The sequence below is a fragment of the Polyodon spathula genome, chromosome 24 (assembly GCF_017654505.1).
Source record: "Polyodon spathula isolate WHYD16114869_AA chromosome 24, ASM1765450v1, whole genome shotgun sequence".
In the NCBI taxonomy this organism is placed as follows: Eukaryota; Metazoa; Chordata; class Actinopteri; order Acipenseriformes; family Polyodontidae; genus Polyodon; species Polyodon spathula.
In genome coordinates this window covers 14,843,262-14,858,213 of record NC_054557.1, presented here as the reverse complement: position 1 = coordinate 14,858,213, position 14,952 = coordinate 14,843,262, and the positions used below count along the sequence as shown (strand labels likewise).

The window sequence follows — 14,952 nt, the reverse complement described above, 5'->3', positions numbered from 1 at the left end:
CAAGTACCACAAGGTGGCAGTGTGTTACAAAAAACAAATTTCTGGCTGCAGAGACGGTGGATGGAATCTGGTGCTGTCAACACACTGTGACCAAAATATCCAGAGGATTGTTAGCGCTGTGCTTCCTTGACTCGCATGGCAGTTTAGACTGCCGCAGTGGAATTAACACTATAGCCAAGTTTTAAAAGTACACTATGACAAAGTATTCAATAAAAAACTAATTCTATCACCTTTACAGTGCAGTTGAGTGTGGCATTCTTTATCGTTTAACAGGCAAAAAGAGAAACAGCCCATACAGGCCCTACAAAAGGAAACACTGGCATTTCAGACCTACTGTATAAAGAATTTACCAGCAACATGTTCATAATGCTTTATGCTCTGGAGGAAGAAAGTCTCCCCTTTCTATTGCTTTTCTGAGATTACTGATAAATTTAGCATGGATTTGCAATGTCATACACCCTCAGCGTCACGTGTTACCCCAATCAGTTTTTCTTTTAGTTTATAATTGAGAAGGTCGCTGCTGCTACCACAAAATATAGAAGTATGTGGGGGAAAAAAAAAAAAAACATGCACTAATAATAAATTATTACTAAGACACTTATGCTTGTTAACTCCAAGGTATTCATTTATAGGCCGTGCTTTACTTAATGTTTCTGCAGAGGAAAATCAGTTGTCGCAATTCGGGTATTTCCAAAAGATAAAAGCAAGGGGAGAAGAAAAACAGATATGCACAGGCGACGCACAGGTAGAGCAGAGACGCAATCACAAGCAAGCACACACACTGTGACACGCCATGCTGTAGAGAGCAAGAGAGGTTCCCAGGGTCGGTCTGATTTGTCCAGCTTGTTCCGTGCCCGTTTAAATAGACTGGCTGGGTGATCAATAATGAATGCACATTAAGCAGCTCAGCTCTGATTAGGCAGAAACCGGGTCAGGCATTGCAAATGTGCTCCCTTGGGACGAGTGAGTTTTAACACTGAGACACCCCTGCGTGTGTCATAATAATTTGTGCTACATTGCTCAAATAAAACTATTGTAAACACAAAAATGGGCATCAACACTGAATGGAGTTGCCTGGGATTTGCTTTTTCAGTAGCTTTGCCAAATAGCCAACACCAACAAGCAAGGAAAGCATGGAGATATTCAACAGAAAAGAGGATTCCCCTTAGTTGCTTTGAAAAAAAGGATACAAAATAAAACAAGCATACTGTACATCATCCAGAACTGTTGAATAAACTGAAGTCTTCTTCAAAGAGCTATGAACATCGATCTGTGCAGCTTCTCCTGACCATGTCAGAAGAATGCTTTATCAGATCTGTTGGCATCGCTAGGTTATTGCTTATTCCCACTTTGGGGAGAAAGTCAAGTTTATACCACGCAATTGATCCTGACCTTTACATTGCACAAAACGTCTAGCAAAAAGCTTTTAAATTAAATCTAATGAAGTGTTCAGAAAACTGAGCAAGGTGTTTTAAGGTCAATGTACTGTTTGTAGTGCACTGCACAGATCAGGCAACGACAGGATAGATTTCTTTTTTTCCTTACGTCACCCGTAAACATCAATGTACCTTCAGCTGGATCAGTGACCCTCCCAGTGGGTGAGCGGGGAGTCAGTGAAGTGCAAAGGCAGCTGGTCCTGCAGGAAGAGTGCCTACTGGACAACATTACAGCTACCTCAAACTTGAAATACTGCCGGCGTGGCTACACAGATGTAGGAGTAAGTGTATGATATTTCTCTTTAAATTAAGTCCACATCTTTTGTAGAGGCTATTCATCATAGATGAGGTAGTTCTTAAATAGAAAGGCTTTAAGCAAAACGGTCAAGCCTTAAGACAGTATATATATATATATATATCCCTATCACAGTGCAAGTGTGAATATAGGTCGTTTAGTGCAGGCATTCAAAGCTACAGTACTGAGCCAGTTCCAAAAACCTGACAAATTTGTCTTCTAATAAATTTGGAGAAAAAAAAAAAGCACAAAACTTTATTTTTTTTATTTTTATTTTACAACTTTTAGAAAGCAATTTAAAACCACAAAGATTTACTTTAACTTTTTTTATATAAACACTTTCTGCATTTAAAAAAAAAAAAAAGAATGTGCACATTGTGCTTAAATTGCAAAGTCTGTACAATCTTACAGGACACCCCTATGAGGAATCCAGTAAACATTTATATCATTAGATGACATGAGATCTGAAGCTCCACATGTACATGTTGGACGATAATTACAATTTCAATGAGAATAGCAGCTTGTAGGGAAAGTCTTGCACATTGTCCAGAACATAAAGAACACCGACACAAGGCTCTACCATTGTGCTTTAGTGCTGCCTAAACATACAGACAGCTTGCGGAAAGCAAATGTGTTCATAACGTTGAACAATGCACAAAATCGGAGCATTCTTGTAAATAGAACCCCCTTACAACAATTTCAATAGCGCTTGGAGACTGCTGCCGACGTTCGTTAATGAAATGATTGAGTTGTATAGCTGTCCATATTAAAGTATTGCTTTTTTTTTTTTTTTTTTTTTAAAGGAAAACAAAATTCCCAAAGTCAGTGGCACAGTCCTATTCACTTTGTACATGTATTTCTTTGCAAAGGCAGGTGATTTTTATGTGGCAGGCAGTTGCTAAAAACTGTTCAAGTTATTCCTCATGAGCACATCTGCAGCCACATGATTAAAACTGCATTACAAAGTTGCCTAGTACACTGAACACACAATGAGGCCATTGGAAATGTCAGCACAGACAGTAACAGTATGCAATCACTTTTAACAGTACAGTATCTATTTAAAATAAATAGAAATCTGGGCTTCGAACACTTTGGTATTAACAGCACACAAGCTCTGTACACACACTTCATTCATGTACCTACTGGTTGTGTTGATCAATTGAAGCAAACAAGCAAGAATAAAATAAAATGTGACCTTATGCATAGCTGTACTTGAGAAAAGCATTTTTTATTGAAAGATGTCTCCCAAAATCGATAAAAGTAGCCTGCTATTTGATAGGTTACCTACTACTCGCGTACATTAGCCCTGAGAAAGGTATGTAGTACATTGATGAATGTTAACCTAGTGAAACCCAATTTCAACATTTCACCAGAAACAAATTAATATAAGTAGACCCCAATATTGTGCTATCAAATGGACAACACATTAGGCCAAAAGCAAAACAAGCATTTTTATGCAACAAGGCATTTTAGGGCTGCACTGGCCCCAACCATTTCAAGCCCTCCAGAAACAGATCTGTAAGTAGCCACGGGGTCTTGCCGTTACAGGTTGCCCCACAGGACATCAGAAGATTCTTGTTCAGAAATCCCAGGTGTTCAATAAGCTCTGAAAAGCAAGTTTGCCAGTTTGTGTGTACTTGACACAAAATGTTTTTTTCACAGCCAGCTCCATTTTTGCAAAAAAAAAAAAAAGGTCACATTTAAAAAAAAGCAGCAAGTTATTTTTCATTTAGCCTTTTGCATGACAAAGTAGCACAGATACACGTCACACAAAACAAAAAAGTCCCCAGTGGTTGTGATGTAGACCCATTGCCAGCTTTAGGGTTGCATTTTAAAAACAGGGCCACTCGGCCGTTAGTGGCATTGTAATGAAACCAGCAATGCACACCTGCAACTTAAAACACACAAAAAAGAAACTTCTGGTAACATTCTAAAAACGCTTTTGTTGCTTTTCATTTGACTTGTCCTGAAATAGTTCAGTTTATAGTCATAATACAAAAAAGTGAAATTTGTGAAAGATTGTGTTTCTACAACATACAATTTGTTGTGTTAACTTTTATACAGTATATAAATGACTCATGAACTGTACACTGGGCCAGTCAGTCAGTCAGTTTGTTCAATGAGTTGACACCTTACAATATACATATAATATTGTGAAGACATATGGATCCTTCTACCTCACTTATGATTGTATGCTAATTTGTCTTTAATAAGCAGAAGCAGCACCGGGACATATGGAGAATGATCCTTTCTGTGTTTGACTGTAAATAACGAGATAAAGATGCAAAATTGCAGGTGCAGATTGTTCGGAATTAAACTGTATCGAAACTTACATTTAGGACCAAACTTCAACATCACTGCCTCTTACTATGCTCTTGTGGAAGAGGTAGCTGTGTGACAAACTGAGTAAATTTCTAGTGCACAGCCAGCAAGGGACTGTGCAAGCACTGTATTTCCAAAAAGAAATCGTGATTAACCCATGTGCTGATTTAAAGTTTCGTACATTTCAAAGAAGTTCAGAATAACCCGATAAGGCTCTAGTACATGTTTATAGTCCCTTTAGAAACCCCACATTATAAGGCATGAAATTGGGTCATGGTTTTCTGGTTTGCAACAGCACAATCTTCAACTGAATCAGTACTAAACGTTTTGACAATTCATACACAACTCAGCCAAATGGCAGGTACCAAAGCGAACGCGTTTGAAAAGGTATTTTCCGTTGTATTTTAAACCTGTACATCAAATCACAATGCAGCATCCTACAGGCTCATCTGCAACCAGCAGACTGCTGCAGCCACCAGTTTTGCTTCAGAAGACACACCTACTCCTCAAACACTTCATTTTGATTTTTTTTTTTTTTTTAGGCCAAACCACTAGCAATAAATTATGCAAACAGATCCCAATGTGTTTTAAATAAATATATATATATATTAATAATAATAATGCAATGCTTGTAATTGCACCCAGCCCACCCTTGGTGACAATACATGAAGCATCCATCTATATATATCTATATATTAAAAAAAAAAGAAAGAAAGAAAATGAATTTAGCACCAAAAGAGGATTTTTAAATTCTCTCTCTAAGATACAAACTGGTAAATACCTCTACCCGGTCTCTCACCAACAGTTTTTTTATGCTCTTGCAGAGTGAAGATCAGCACAAGTATTTCCAGTACTGTACATCCCTTTAAACAATTTTTTTGAGGCAGGTGTTAAAATGAAATGGAGGGTCACTGGAAAAGCCTTCTCGATTGTGATTGACATGTAGAGGGTCAGGTCTGACCCCAAGCTGAAGCAGCTGTTTAAAACAGGAAACACCCACTCAAACAAGGGTAGAAGGACAGGTGTATCCAAACCCAATGGCACAGCTCCATTCACAATCAAGGGAAATGGATATCTACCACAGCCTGCACACGCAGCACTGAGACTCAAGAAAAAAGTAAAACATTATTAAATGCAAGTGTGTGAGTACGTGTTATTAAATAATCTTACATTGATAGGTATCAACACAGTATTCTTTTTTCAAAAAATGGCTGAATGAATAAAAACAAAAACACAGCAACAATAGCAACTCTGTATACAACTTTCAAATGGCTTTGTGTGTTCATTTCATACAAAAACAAATAGTCGACACAGTACAGCCTGAATGAGTGAAACGCCTTGGGTTTTGGTTGAAAGCTCTAGTTGTGCTTTGCCCTGCCTCCTTTCAGGTAGCTCTTCCAGCGCTTGACAAAGTCTTTGAAGACAGGCGAGTCCTCCACAGTGCCCAGCAGCTGCAGCTGGTTGATGTGCGTGGTGTGATAGTCCCAGCGCGCCAGGTTGGGCGCCGTCCCCAGCATGAAGTGCCGAAGGTCGTAGATGGTGCCGGAGCCCGTGTCGTACAGCGGCAGCATGGCTTTGAGGGACTCCAAGCCCCGGCTGTACAGCACTTGAGCCTCCCGCCCCAGGGGCTCCCCTGCAGTCTCTTTCAGGTCGTAGAGGCCTATCAAAGAGTAAATGAAGCCATTTAAAACAAAAGAGCTCGGGGTGGTGGGGTACTCCTCGTACCAGTCATACTTGTTCATGAACACGGTCTTGACGCCATGCTGCCCCGATGGCCGTTTGTAGGGTGCTGTTGCCTTGAGAGCGGCACTGAGGTACACCGGATCTTTAGTAAGCAGGTAGGCTCTAACCAGCGTGGACATGGCCTGTCCCTGCGCCATGGCGGAATACCAGCCAGGGTCCAGCGACTTGAAGCCCTCCCCGAGTTTCCGTGTCACCATGATGGGCCAGCCCCCTCGGTCGTCCTGATTCTTCACCAGCCAATCGCTGGCGGCGAAGAAGGCAGCCATGTGGGCGGTCGTGGATATGGTGATGTTATCGATGAAGCCTTTCCCTTTCAGCACAATCTTAACCACCCGCTTGGGCGTGATTTTAGTCTGCTTGACAGCCTTGGTGTTGGAAAGCCCGACTCCTTTTTTTAGGTCGGTCACCAGGTCTCTGGTGACAGTACTCCAGCTAGTCCTGGCCCCGATGCCATAGTAGATGTCCCTGTCTTTGAAAGATATGAGCTGCGTGTTGGAGACGTAGTGGATAACAAACTGCTGGTTCTTCTCAGTCGTCTCGAGGACCACCGAAACGCTTCCGTTCGTCACGAATCGGAGGTCAAACGAGATGATGAAATCTTTTGTGTTCCCAAGGGGCAGCCAGACTCCACCTGAAGCTTCTGCAAAACATAACAGTAAATAAATAATAAGCGTTTGTTTTCGCTTTTTTGTTTTTGCAAACAACTGCTCTGTGATCTCTTAAGAAACAGGACAGCTCTCCTCACCCACGACATATTCAAGTCTTGCGGTTTTAAATAACAGCATTCCTATGGGAGCTTGTATAAGCTCATGCCTTACTTAAATAGGAAGAAATGCTCACTCAACCTCTTGGCTGAAACTCCGAGAAGTGTGAATACAGTAACTGTCTAGAAGCGATTACATTCTCCCTTGTATCCTCGCATCTATCTCTGGGTGGTATGACAGTACATATCGTTCATGCAGCTTTCAGTTCCAAGAAGTGATATTAAACCTTTCAAGCCAGCAGCCTCCTTGACATTGACACACATTCTAGCAGAACTGAAAACTTAATTAATAAGACTTGATATAGAACTGCTTGTTCTTTCCAACTCCCTCTTCCCTTCCTCGGTTTCTTTAGTTCACTGCATCCATCTAAGATGCTTTCTCTCTCCCTCAGACGGGAGGGGCTCCTTAAAGTTATGGTGAGCCAGTTCGAGCAAGGATTGCCGCCATTGCTAGTGCTGTATAATGCACTCAGATCCATTAGTTACTGCAATCTTGAAGTAAGTGGATTTGTTCTGTGGCCTCGTGATTACTTTGCCATCAACAACGTATGAGTAGGGAACGCATAAGAGATCCCATTCCCTGTGCTGCTCCACTACTTATCTGCTGTAAAGCCACAGGGGAATCATTCACAGCTTTCACTTCAGGGGCCTGAGGCTTAGGTGCTGACAGCAATTACTCCACTGCCATCGTCGGTAACAGGCTTGTTCATGCTAATGGCTATTGATTAGTTAGGGGGAAATGCATTAGTGTTAGGAACAAGACAACCTCTCTGCCTGGTGAAAAGAATCCTTAAAAAGATATTCTTGTATAAATTATATTGCATGGGAACACTAAACAAACAGATTGCAGGTTGTTATAAAATAAGACAATAAAAAAAAAACTGAAGGTTTAAAAATAAAACATTTACAACTCTTGTAAAGGGCATTGATTATTATTTTTTTTAAATCTTAAAACAGTAGGGTTTCAATAATAAACAAAATGGAATAAATAAATGAGGTGCTACAAATGTAAAGGTCACTATTTTAATTGATTGCCTTTAGTTATGCACCTAGAGAATGAATAATGGATTTGCTAATTGACCAACAAGTGCAATACGCACACAATTTAATTTAGCAATTTAACAGATAGAAAACAATTATTCGTAAATGAATTCAATTTAAAAGTGAAAAACAAAATGAACTCAGCAGCATTTTGGAGTAGGTCTAATTGCAACTTCATACACCTTCAGTGTCACCCATTATCTACTCCATTATCCTGAGCTTATCAGTCAAACCACAGATCATTGTTTCGTCACGCGTACCAGCTTAATTGCAATACAGTACCTGGTGCACTGAACTGCTTGACTGTGCTGGACCTGGTTTTGTCATGCACTGAAGAGATGGTGCATCCCCTGGGAGCGGTCCAGCCACTCTGCTGCCTGCTGTCTCTGTCCTCAGCGTTCTCGTACACTTCGATGTGCGGGGGCTTCTCCGTCAGGTTCTTGCTGTAGTGACTCAGCCCATACTGTGCGATCTGGATTGGGTAGAAGTAGCCTTGAGGCCCCCACTGCGTGGACAGAGGAACTCCTGAAGAGGGTCCAACAGGGTTAGGGATTAGAAACCATTCTGAACACAATGTAGGGCTGGGAGGCTGAAAGCAACTTGGGCTTCTCCTGCTAGAAGCGGTTACATTTAAACAGTTTATTTTGAAATGAGTCATGTCTTCAGGTCACTTCCCAGATTCTACAAGTATTTACAGCACTCTCTCATAGCTTCCCTGTCCCCCCAAAATACATAAAATCATGAAATATTTGAAAAGTACACTACCTGTATAGTATTCTTTACCTTTCATATAGGTCTTGACTTTGTGAATTACTGAATTGTGAAAGAACAAGAGAGCACTGTGCTTAACTTTTGAAAGCACTATAGAATTTGCTCAATAGCCAGTTGACCACCATTGATGCCACATTACAGTTAGAAACCTCAGAAGAGTTGCATTACAGAAGAATGCAGGCCACCTCTAATTCTACCTGCTGTTTATATTTCCATGGTCAACCCTAATAAAACACGCCTGTGTTGAACGGCTGCCTGTTTCTAAACAGCTTTATGAGTGATTTGCATATATAATCCCCCTTCATTCTTTCCAATCAACATCCACTTGCTCCATTGCACTTAGCGTGTTAAACACAGGGCAGAGCTGATTAATCTTTACACTGCCGAAGGATACCGCCAACTGTTTATTGCACCTCATCAGTAAACACGCTTCATGCGTTTATTGATAATGACACTGTTCTGAATCTTAAAACATTAAAGCTTCATTTGTGAAATGTGTTGCACAGTACTGCACACCACTTGCAACAACGACAAAACCAGTGAAATCAAGGCTTTCCTAAAACAACATATCAGCAGCACATTGGAGACAAAAACAGTTTTCAACTGCGCTGGAAACTGTCAAGAGAAATGTTTCTAAAGCAATGAAACCCAGTGGCTTTAAAACTGGCTCATTGATTAATGCAGAGCTACCGCCTTTAAAACATATTCATGCCTTAAGTTCAGGAGACAGGGTGTAAGGAATCCCATGAAGCTTTAAATGCAGTCCTTGATTAATGACTTGGAGAGAAGAAACGTGGAGGCTGGACTGCAGTGGATTAACCTTGTAGGGAAGGACTTCAGCAATGACATGCTACTCCTACATCTGTTATCTAGGTTCAGTCCCGGTTATTTTATTTTTAAAAAAATTACTGTTGCAGATTACAATTTAAATATCAATATGATTTTCCTTTTATAACATAACATTGATTACTATATTACACAAGTGTATTAAATAGAATATTACACAATAAATCTGCTAAATATCTTTAAACTGATTTTACAAAAACAGGATTGGTTCCACAACAAGTAAACTTTCAAATGTGATTATTGAATTTTTTATATTCTTAAAAGATCAAATGGGTTTTTAAATCCCACAGCACAGTATGCGCAGAATAGAGTACGGTAATAAAGCTCACTGCGATCCCACTCTTCTCACTGCATTAAGGTTTTCCAAGACTCTGTATATGGAAATGGACAAAATCAAGTTAAGAACCGATTTCTCAAAGGCAATAAATGGCTCCCTACACTCAATTTACATCTACCAGCAATGAGCCATCCCCCTCTGGAAAAGAAGATGCATTTAGGTACACGCGCAAAAACGGTCTTATTAGGTTTTAGGTCACCGCAATTCCAGTATTCATTAGCTTAATGCAAGTCAATTGATAGCGTGTCATTCACTAGGTGCAGCAGATTACTTGTTTTTACTTCCTGGAAAATCATCTTGCAGCCAAATTGCTGCTAATGGGAACTGGCAGTGCTCTCGTTAAAATAAACCCTTTTATAGTACATGTATGCTCCGTGTAGATGGAAGTGATTTACAAGACGACAGTGACTAATAACTATAGCAACTCACTGCGTGCAACTTGCTTTGCATTAACTACATATTCAGCATGTGAGATTTACTGGAAAACAAATCAAAACATTACACAAAACTATTTCAAGTGTGTACACAAGCAAAATATTGGGAGGAAAGGGAAAGAAATAGCTTGGGGTATGCAAACACCTACACGTTGTACAAACCTTCCACTCCACTGATGCACTTCACTCTGTCCCGAACCTCCACATTGTACCCCTCGAAGGACATGAACACCCCATCCCGGTGGTAGGGCTCCCGCTGGGCATAGACTCTGGAGTAGCTGTGCGAGAACTCAAACCTCTCGTAGCCGTCGTACTGGGCAATCTTTCCGTACACTTCGAAATACTTCTCGACCCAGCTGAAAGGAAGATAGACCTCGTTCCCCTCCCTTCTTCCCTTGATTGTGTTCTCGTCGTTAATTAGGCAGTCTATCTCTTCGTACTTGATTCCCAGCACTTTGTTAACATTGCTATTCCCCACTCCCACCACCGGGGGAGCCTTCTGCTGCTCCTGGGGCGACGCTTCCTCTGACTGCTGCTGCTGCTTTGGCGCAGGGGCGTTGTTTGCATGGCTGTTGCTCTCCGAGGCAGCTGGCCGCTTCTCTAAGCTCTCCCTCCACAGCCTGTTATCCAACAGGCTCTGGTCTCGCGGGAAGCGGTTGGCTGCGTCACTGGAGCACTTGTTCCACAACAGCACAGTCACGAGGGTGAAGATGGCACAGATGATGATCAGAGTCTTATAGTTCACGCGAGCAGCCAGGCAACGCATATTCACAGTTTACCTGCAAAAAAGAAAAAAAAGATTATATATATATATTTTTTGTTTGTGCTTAGTCAAACTAAAAGCAGTTAATCCAATACACTTGTAACATGTAGCACAGCTGTGGGAAGTGTTTGCAAATGAAGATTTCAGATATTCTTAGTCCCGAACTTTATGAAGAGTGCAGTTTTTAAAATTAACCATCATTCACAAACTTTGGGAAGATTGAAAAAAAAGGTTGCATTTCTGGAATTCTCTTACGGACACCCAGAACAATCTGTAAGAAACTGAAAAAGTAAAGTCCCCACTTGAGTAAGTCTTGGCTAAGACTTTGTGTAGCTGTGAAACTAAATAGCAAACAGGCAGTATCTGTACAGGAACCAAGATAAAAATGGACAAACGCATATTTCATATTAATTTACAAAGTTCATTGGTTTACTTCCATGCATGTCCGACTGCTAGATGACAAAAGTCCAATTCAGAAGTAAGTAGTCCACACAGAAAGAACATTATATTAATGAATCTCAGAAACCACTGCTTGTACAAATATAAGGGATCAATCTTCTGCCTTTGAAACGAGATGCTGCCAACAGTCCAGACTGAGTCCTGCCACCGCAGTGCAGATCATTCAAATCAGGTACTGCTGTCAAACAGCAGTGTTAAATGTCTTTAAAACATTGTTCTCTGGCCTTTTATCTGACTGAAAAAAATCAATGCGCAAACACCTATGCTGCCCCTGCCCGGATAATTATGCTTGCGTGTTGAGGAAGTGCAATGACACAGCAGTAAGCCACACTTCAGGAGGAAGAATCAATGCCATAAAATAGAGCTCCAGCTCACTGTGTCTGAAGGCTGTGGTATAAAAGGTTCACTTCACTCTCCCAAAAAAGTTAAGAATAGTAACCTTTAGCACCCAGACCGGCGGAGCCCGTCAACTTTATGAACGCTATCCATTAAAACTGCCTAATGAGAAAATGTTAGACGATTATTTGAGACCTTGAGAAACAGAGCTGGCTTTGAGTGAGTGTCTAATATGAGGAGATTGATTGACTGTTTACCTGCTTCATGAAACACAATACCCCTGCTGACAGCTAGAGCAAAACAACTGGATAATTTACAGTACAAAAGCAGATCATGCTTATTTCAGGACTGAAATACATTATCCCCTCCCCCTCAGAAATGTAATAAAAATAAAGTTTTAAAATCTGTGTATTTATTCTTCATATTATGAAGTACTATATAGTCTGCTTTGCACTGCAGACTGACTGACATTGACCCAGTCAACCAGGTCCTGCAGCTTACCTGTCATGGTGCAGAGTACAAATAATTGGAACATTACAATCTTCTGCAGCCTCAGATCCCCTCATGTAGTTGTAGTTTGCTCAAGACAATGCTATAATAAACAGCACTCAAATCCAGATGGAACACTGGACACTGTCTGAGCTAATTAGAATGCAGCATTACTGATCTCAAACTCACTGGCACAGACTGCTAATAAACACACACACACACACACACACACACACACACACACACACACCGTAGAACAAAATAAAAGCTGCTTACAAAAGTTCTGAAATTAGGAAACATAAAAGCCGGACAGCAACGCCATGCTGGCACCACTGAATAGGAAATCACTTTATGCACCCCTAATGCGCACACTTTCCCCTATCCACTTAAAACCGCATTTCAAACATATTGGATGTGACACTGTGTCAAAACGAACTCCGCTGTAGAGTTTGATGCACAGATGCTGGGAGCAGGGTCTGGATCAGATTTTTAAAACGATCCCTGCAGACAGACCTGTCAGAATGGAGTAAGCCGGAGCGGCGAGCCTCACATGTAAAAGTTAATAGAAAAGCTGGGTCTAGATATCTCTAGAGGTACTGCCACTGGATTGCATGAAACTCCTTGGCTTGAGAATGTGTACAAAGACCTGTACAATAATGCAGGGCTGTTTCTGTGTGTTGATGACTGTGGAAGACAAGAAAATCAAGGGCACCATCAGAATAAACCAACACTAAAGCTCAAGGCAAACAAAAACAAAGTAAACTCTGCAAATCTTGGTTCTTCCATGAAGAGAGATCAAGTGGCACCTATTAAAGCCTTTGTGTATTTCAATATAGCAAAGAAAGCCTCTGGTCACACACACTGCAAGGGGAGACAGATTATTTCTGTAAACGAAGACATTTACAAATCTCTAGTCATTATCCCTTTTGAATAATACACTTGCACACCCAAAAGACACAGTAAGTAGTATCCATGCCAATAGCCTATTGGCCAAAAACTAAAATATATTACTACAAGGGTTATGGTTTGTTCCCCCATAGAATTCTAATACAAATTTGCCAAGGTCACCGTCTGCCAAATGGGCCTGATCCTATAACTGTGTATAGGTGGTAATAATTTTTAAAAAAGCAAAATATGTAAAAAAAGAAAAAGCATTATTATTGATGTGACTACAGTCGTTTAAGAAACAGGGGCATGAAAGCATTACACTAGACTGAACAATGTAAGTGGTACTGGAGCCAGACCTGCCTTCGCTACTTATCACAGAGCATAGAGTTTCTAGAGAGATAAACTGCAGTTACATAACAAACACAGGGCACAGCAAACAAACCCCGTCTTTACAGGGGATTAAAGAAGTTGCAATTTATCACTGCGACTTCTACATCTGTAGAGAATGTGGAGGACCACTTCCTCAAAAGGGCACATTTCTTATTTTCCATTCCTCACATGGCAACCTGCTTACCCATTAAGCTGAATCCAAGTTTCACCTCTAATGGGAACACATATTTAGAGCGTCCTAGAAAAACAACTCTGTCTGGAGGACATGGTTTTGCTGACAGCACGAATGCAGTGTGCCAGCTTTGTTGAAAAACACATCTACTACCAGTACAGTACGTTTACTAGGAAAAGAATAAGCTTTATAATACATTGATTTTAAATAAAACCATGGTTTGGTCAGACATGGATTTTACAGATCACAAGTGAAGACATTTATGTCAGTTTAGTTAATATTATTTGAATATGCCAGGCACTGTCTGACTGCACATCTGTGTCATTACCGTCCATGCTGTAATCCTGCCATTATGAGATTAGTGTGATTTAGTGGTCTGTGGAGCGAGTGATTTATTGTTGTGGTGACTTAACCCCTGTGTCTAACCAGGCATGCTGGGTTAATTCAAACCATCAACACTGCTTTTCTGAACAGTGACACACAAACAGTTCACACTTTCTGCAAGGCATGATTCCCACCAGTTTATAAATGTTCAAATAAGCAGGGTCGTGTTCAAACAAATCTGAAGTTTAAATAAATGCTTTTTATTTTTTCAAACACCAACCAACCAAGACAAGAATATTACATTTAAAAAATGCACTGCTGAAATAGTGTAGCACTGGATCTGTACCAACTTTTGCTCTGAAACAGCAAATGATTAGGTAATAAAACAAGAAAATGTTGCAATGCGCGTCAAGCACTCGCAGCTTGACACAAGCTCATATAATAAGCCTTGTGTGACTTTTCTGACAATGTACTTTGGCTACCACACTTAAGTGCACTGGCACGCTAGTGGGAGTAAGCAGCCTTGGTGAAAATTGCTGTCATAATTACAAGCTCATTTAGGAGTACAGTCCAATATATTTGCTCAATCTCCAGATGGGTTCCGTTATTAAAATCCTTGCTAATGGCACAAACAATAACTTCAAACTGGTGGCAGCTGCTGACAAGTGCTTAATGACATTTTCCCTTCACTATTGTACACTTGAGTGGCTGTTATTGTACATGCTTGCTGGAGCAGAATCCACAGCATTGGAGATAGAAAGATCAACCACGGTAACCTTTTAATAGCGTGCAAGACATTTCAGATCTTTAGGGAAAAAAAAAAAATCAGATAAAAAAAAAAAGGGGGAAAAAAAACACTGAAGATAACTGGACAGGTTTCCCAGTCAGTTACACCAATGCTTTGGTTTGTCCAGGTTCATGTTTTCATTTTTAAAAACCTAATACATATGCTTGAAAAACAAAACCAATCACAGTATCTTTGCAGAGCAAGATTATTGCCAGCCAGGAGAAACTTGTTTTTTCCCCAGCAGAGATCAGCATTTAAAATAACTCCAGACAGCCCGCCGTTGGAATACAATTCTTCACATTTCTTTTGAGAGAAAAGCTTTGCGATTAAGTTGAGCATCCTTGAGATCCTTCATT

General features: G+C 40.5%; 1 protein-coding gene across 3 annotated transcripts in view; it reads right to left on the bottom strand.

The window, feature by feature from the left end:
* Positions 1-2,078: 2,078 nt before the first annotated feature.
* Positions 2,079-14,952, bottom strand: part of LOC121299204 (D-glucuronyl C5-epimerase-like) — a 33,721-nt gene continuing 20,847 nt past the window's right edge. For all 3 annotated transcript variants that reach the window (XM_041226836.1, XM_041226835.1, XM_041226837.1), the window contains 3 exons: positions 10,151-10,767; positions 7,883-8,125; positions 2,079-6,436 (listed from right to left, as the gene is read on the bottom strand). In XM_041226836.1, coding sequence (XP_041082770.1) covers positions 5,412-6,436; positions 7,883-8,125; positions 10,151-10,754 — 1,872 coding nt within the window. In that variant the 5' untranslated portion in view covers positions 10,755-10,767 and the 3' untranslated portion in view covers positions 2,079-5,411. The remainder of the gene's footprint in view (positions 6,437-7,882; positions 8,126-10,150; positions 10,768-14,952) is intronic.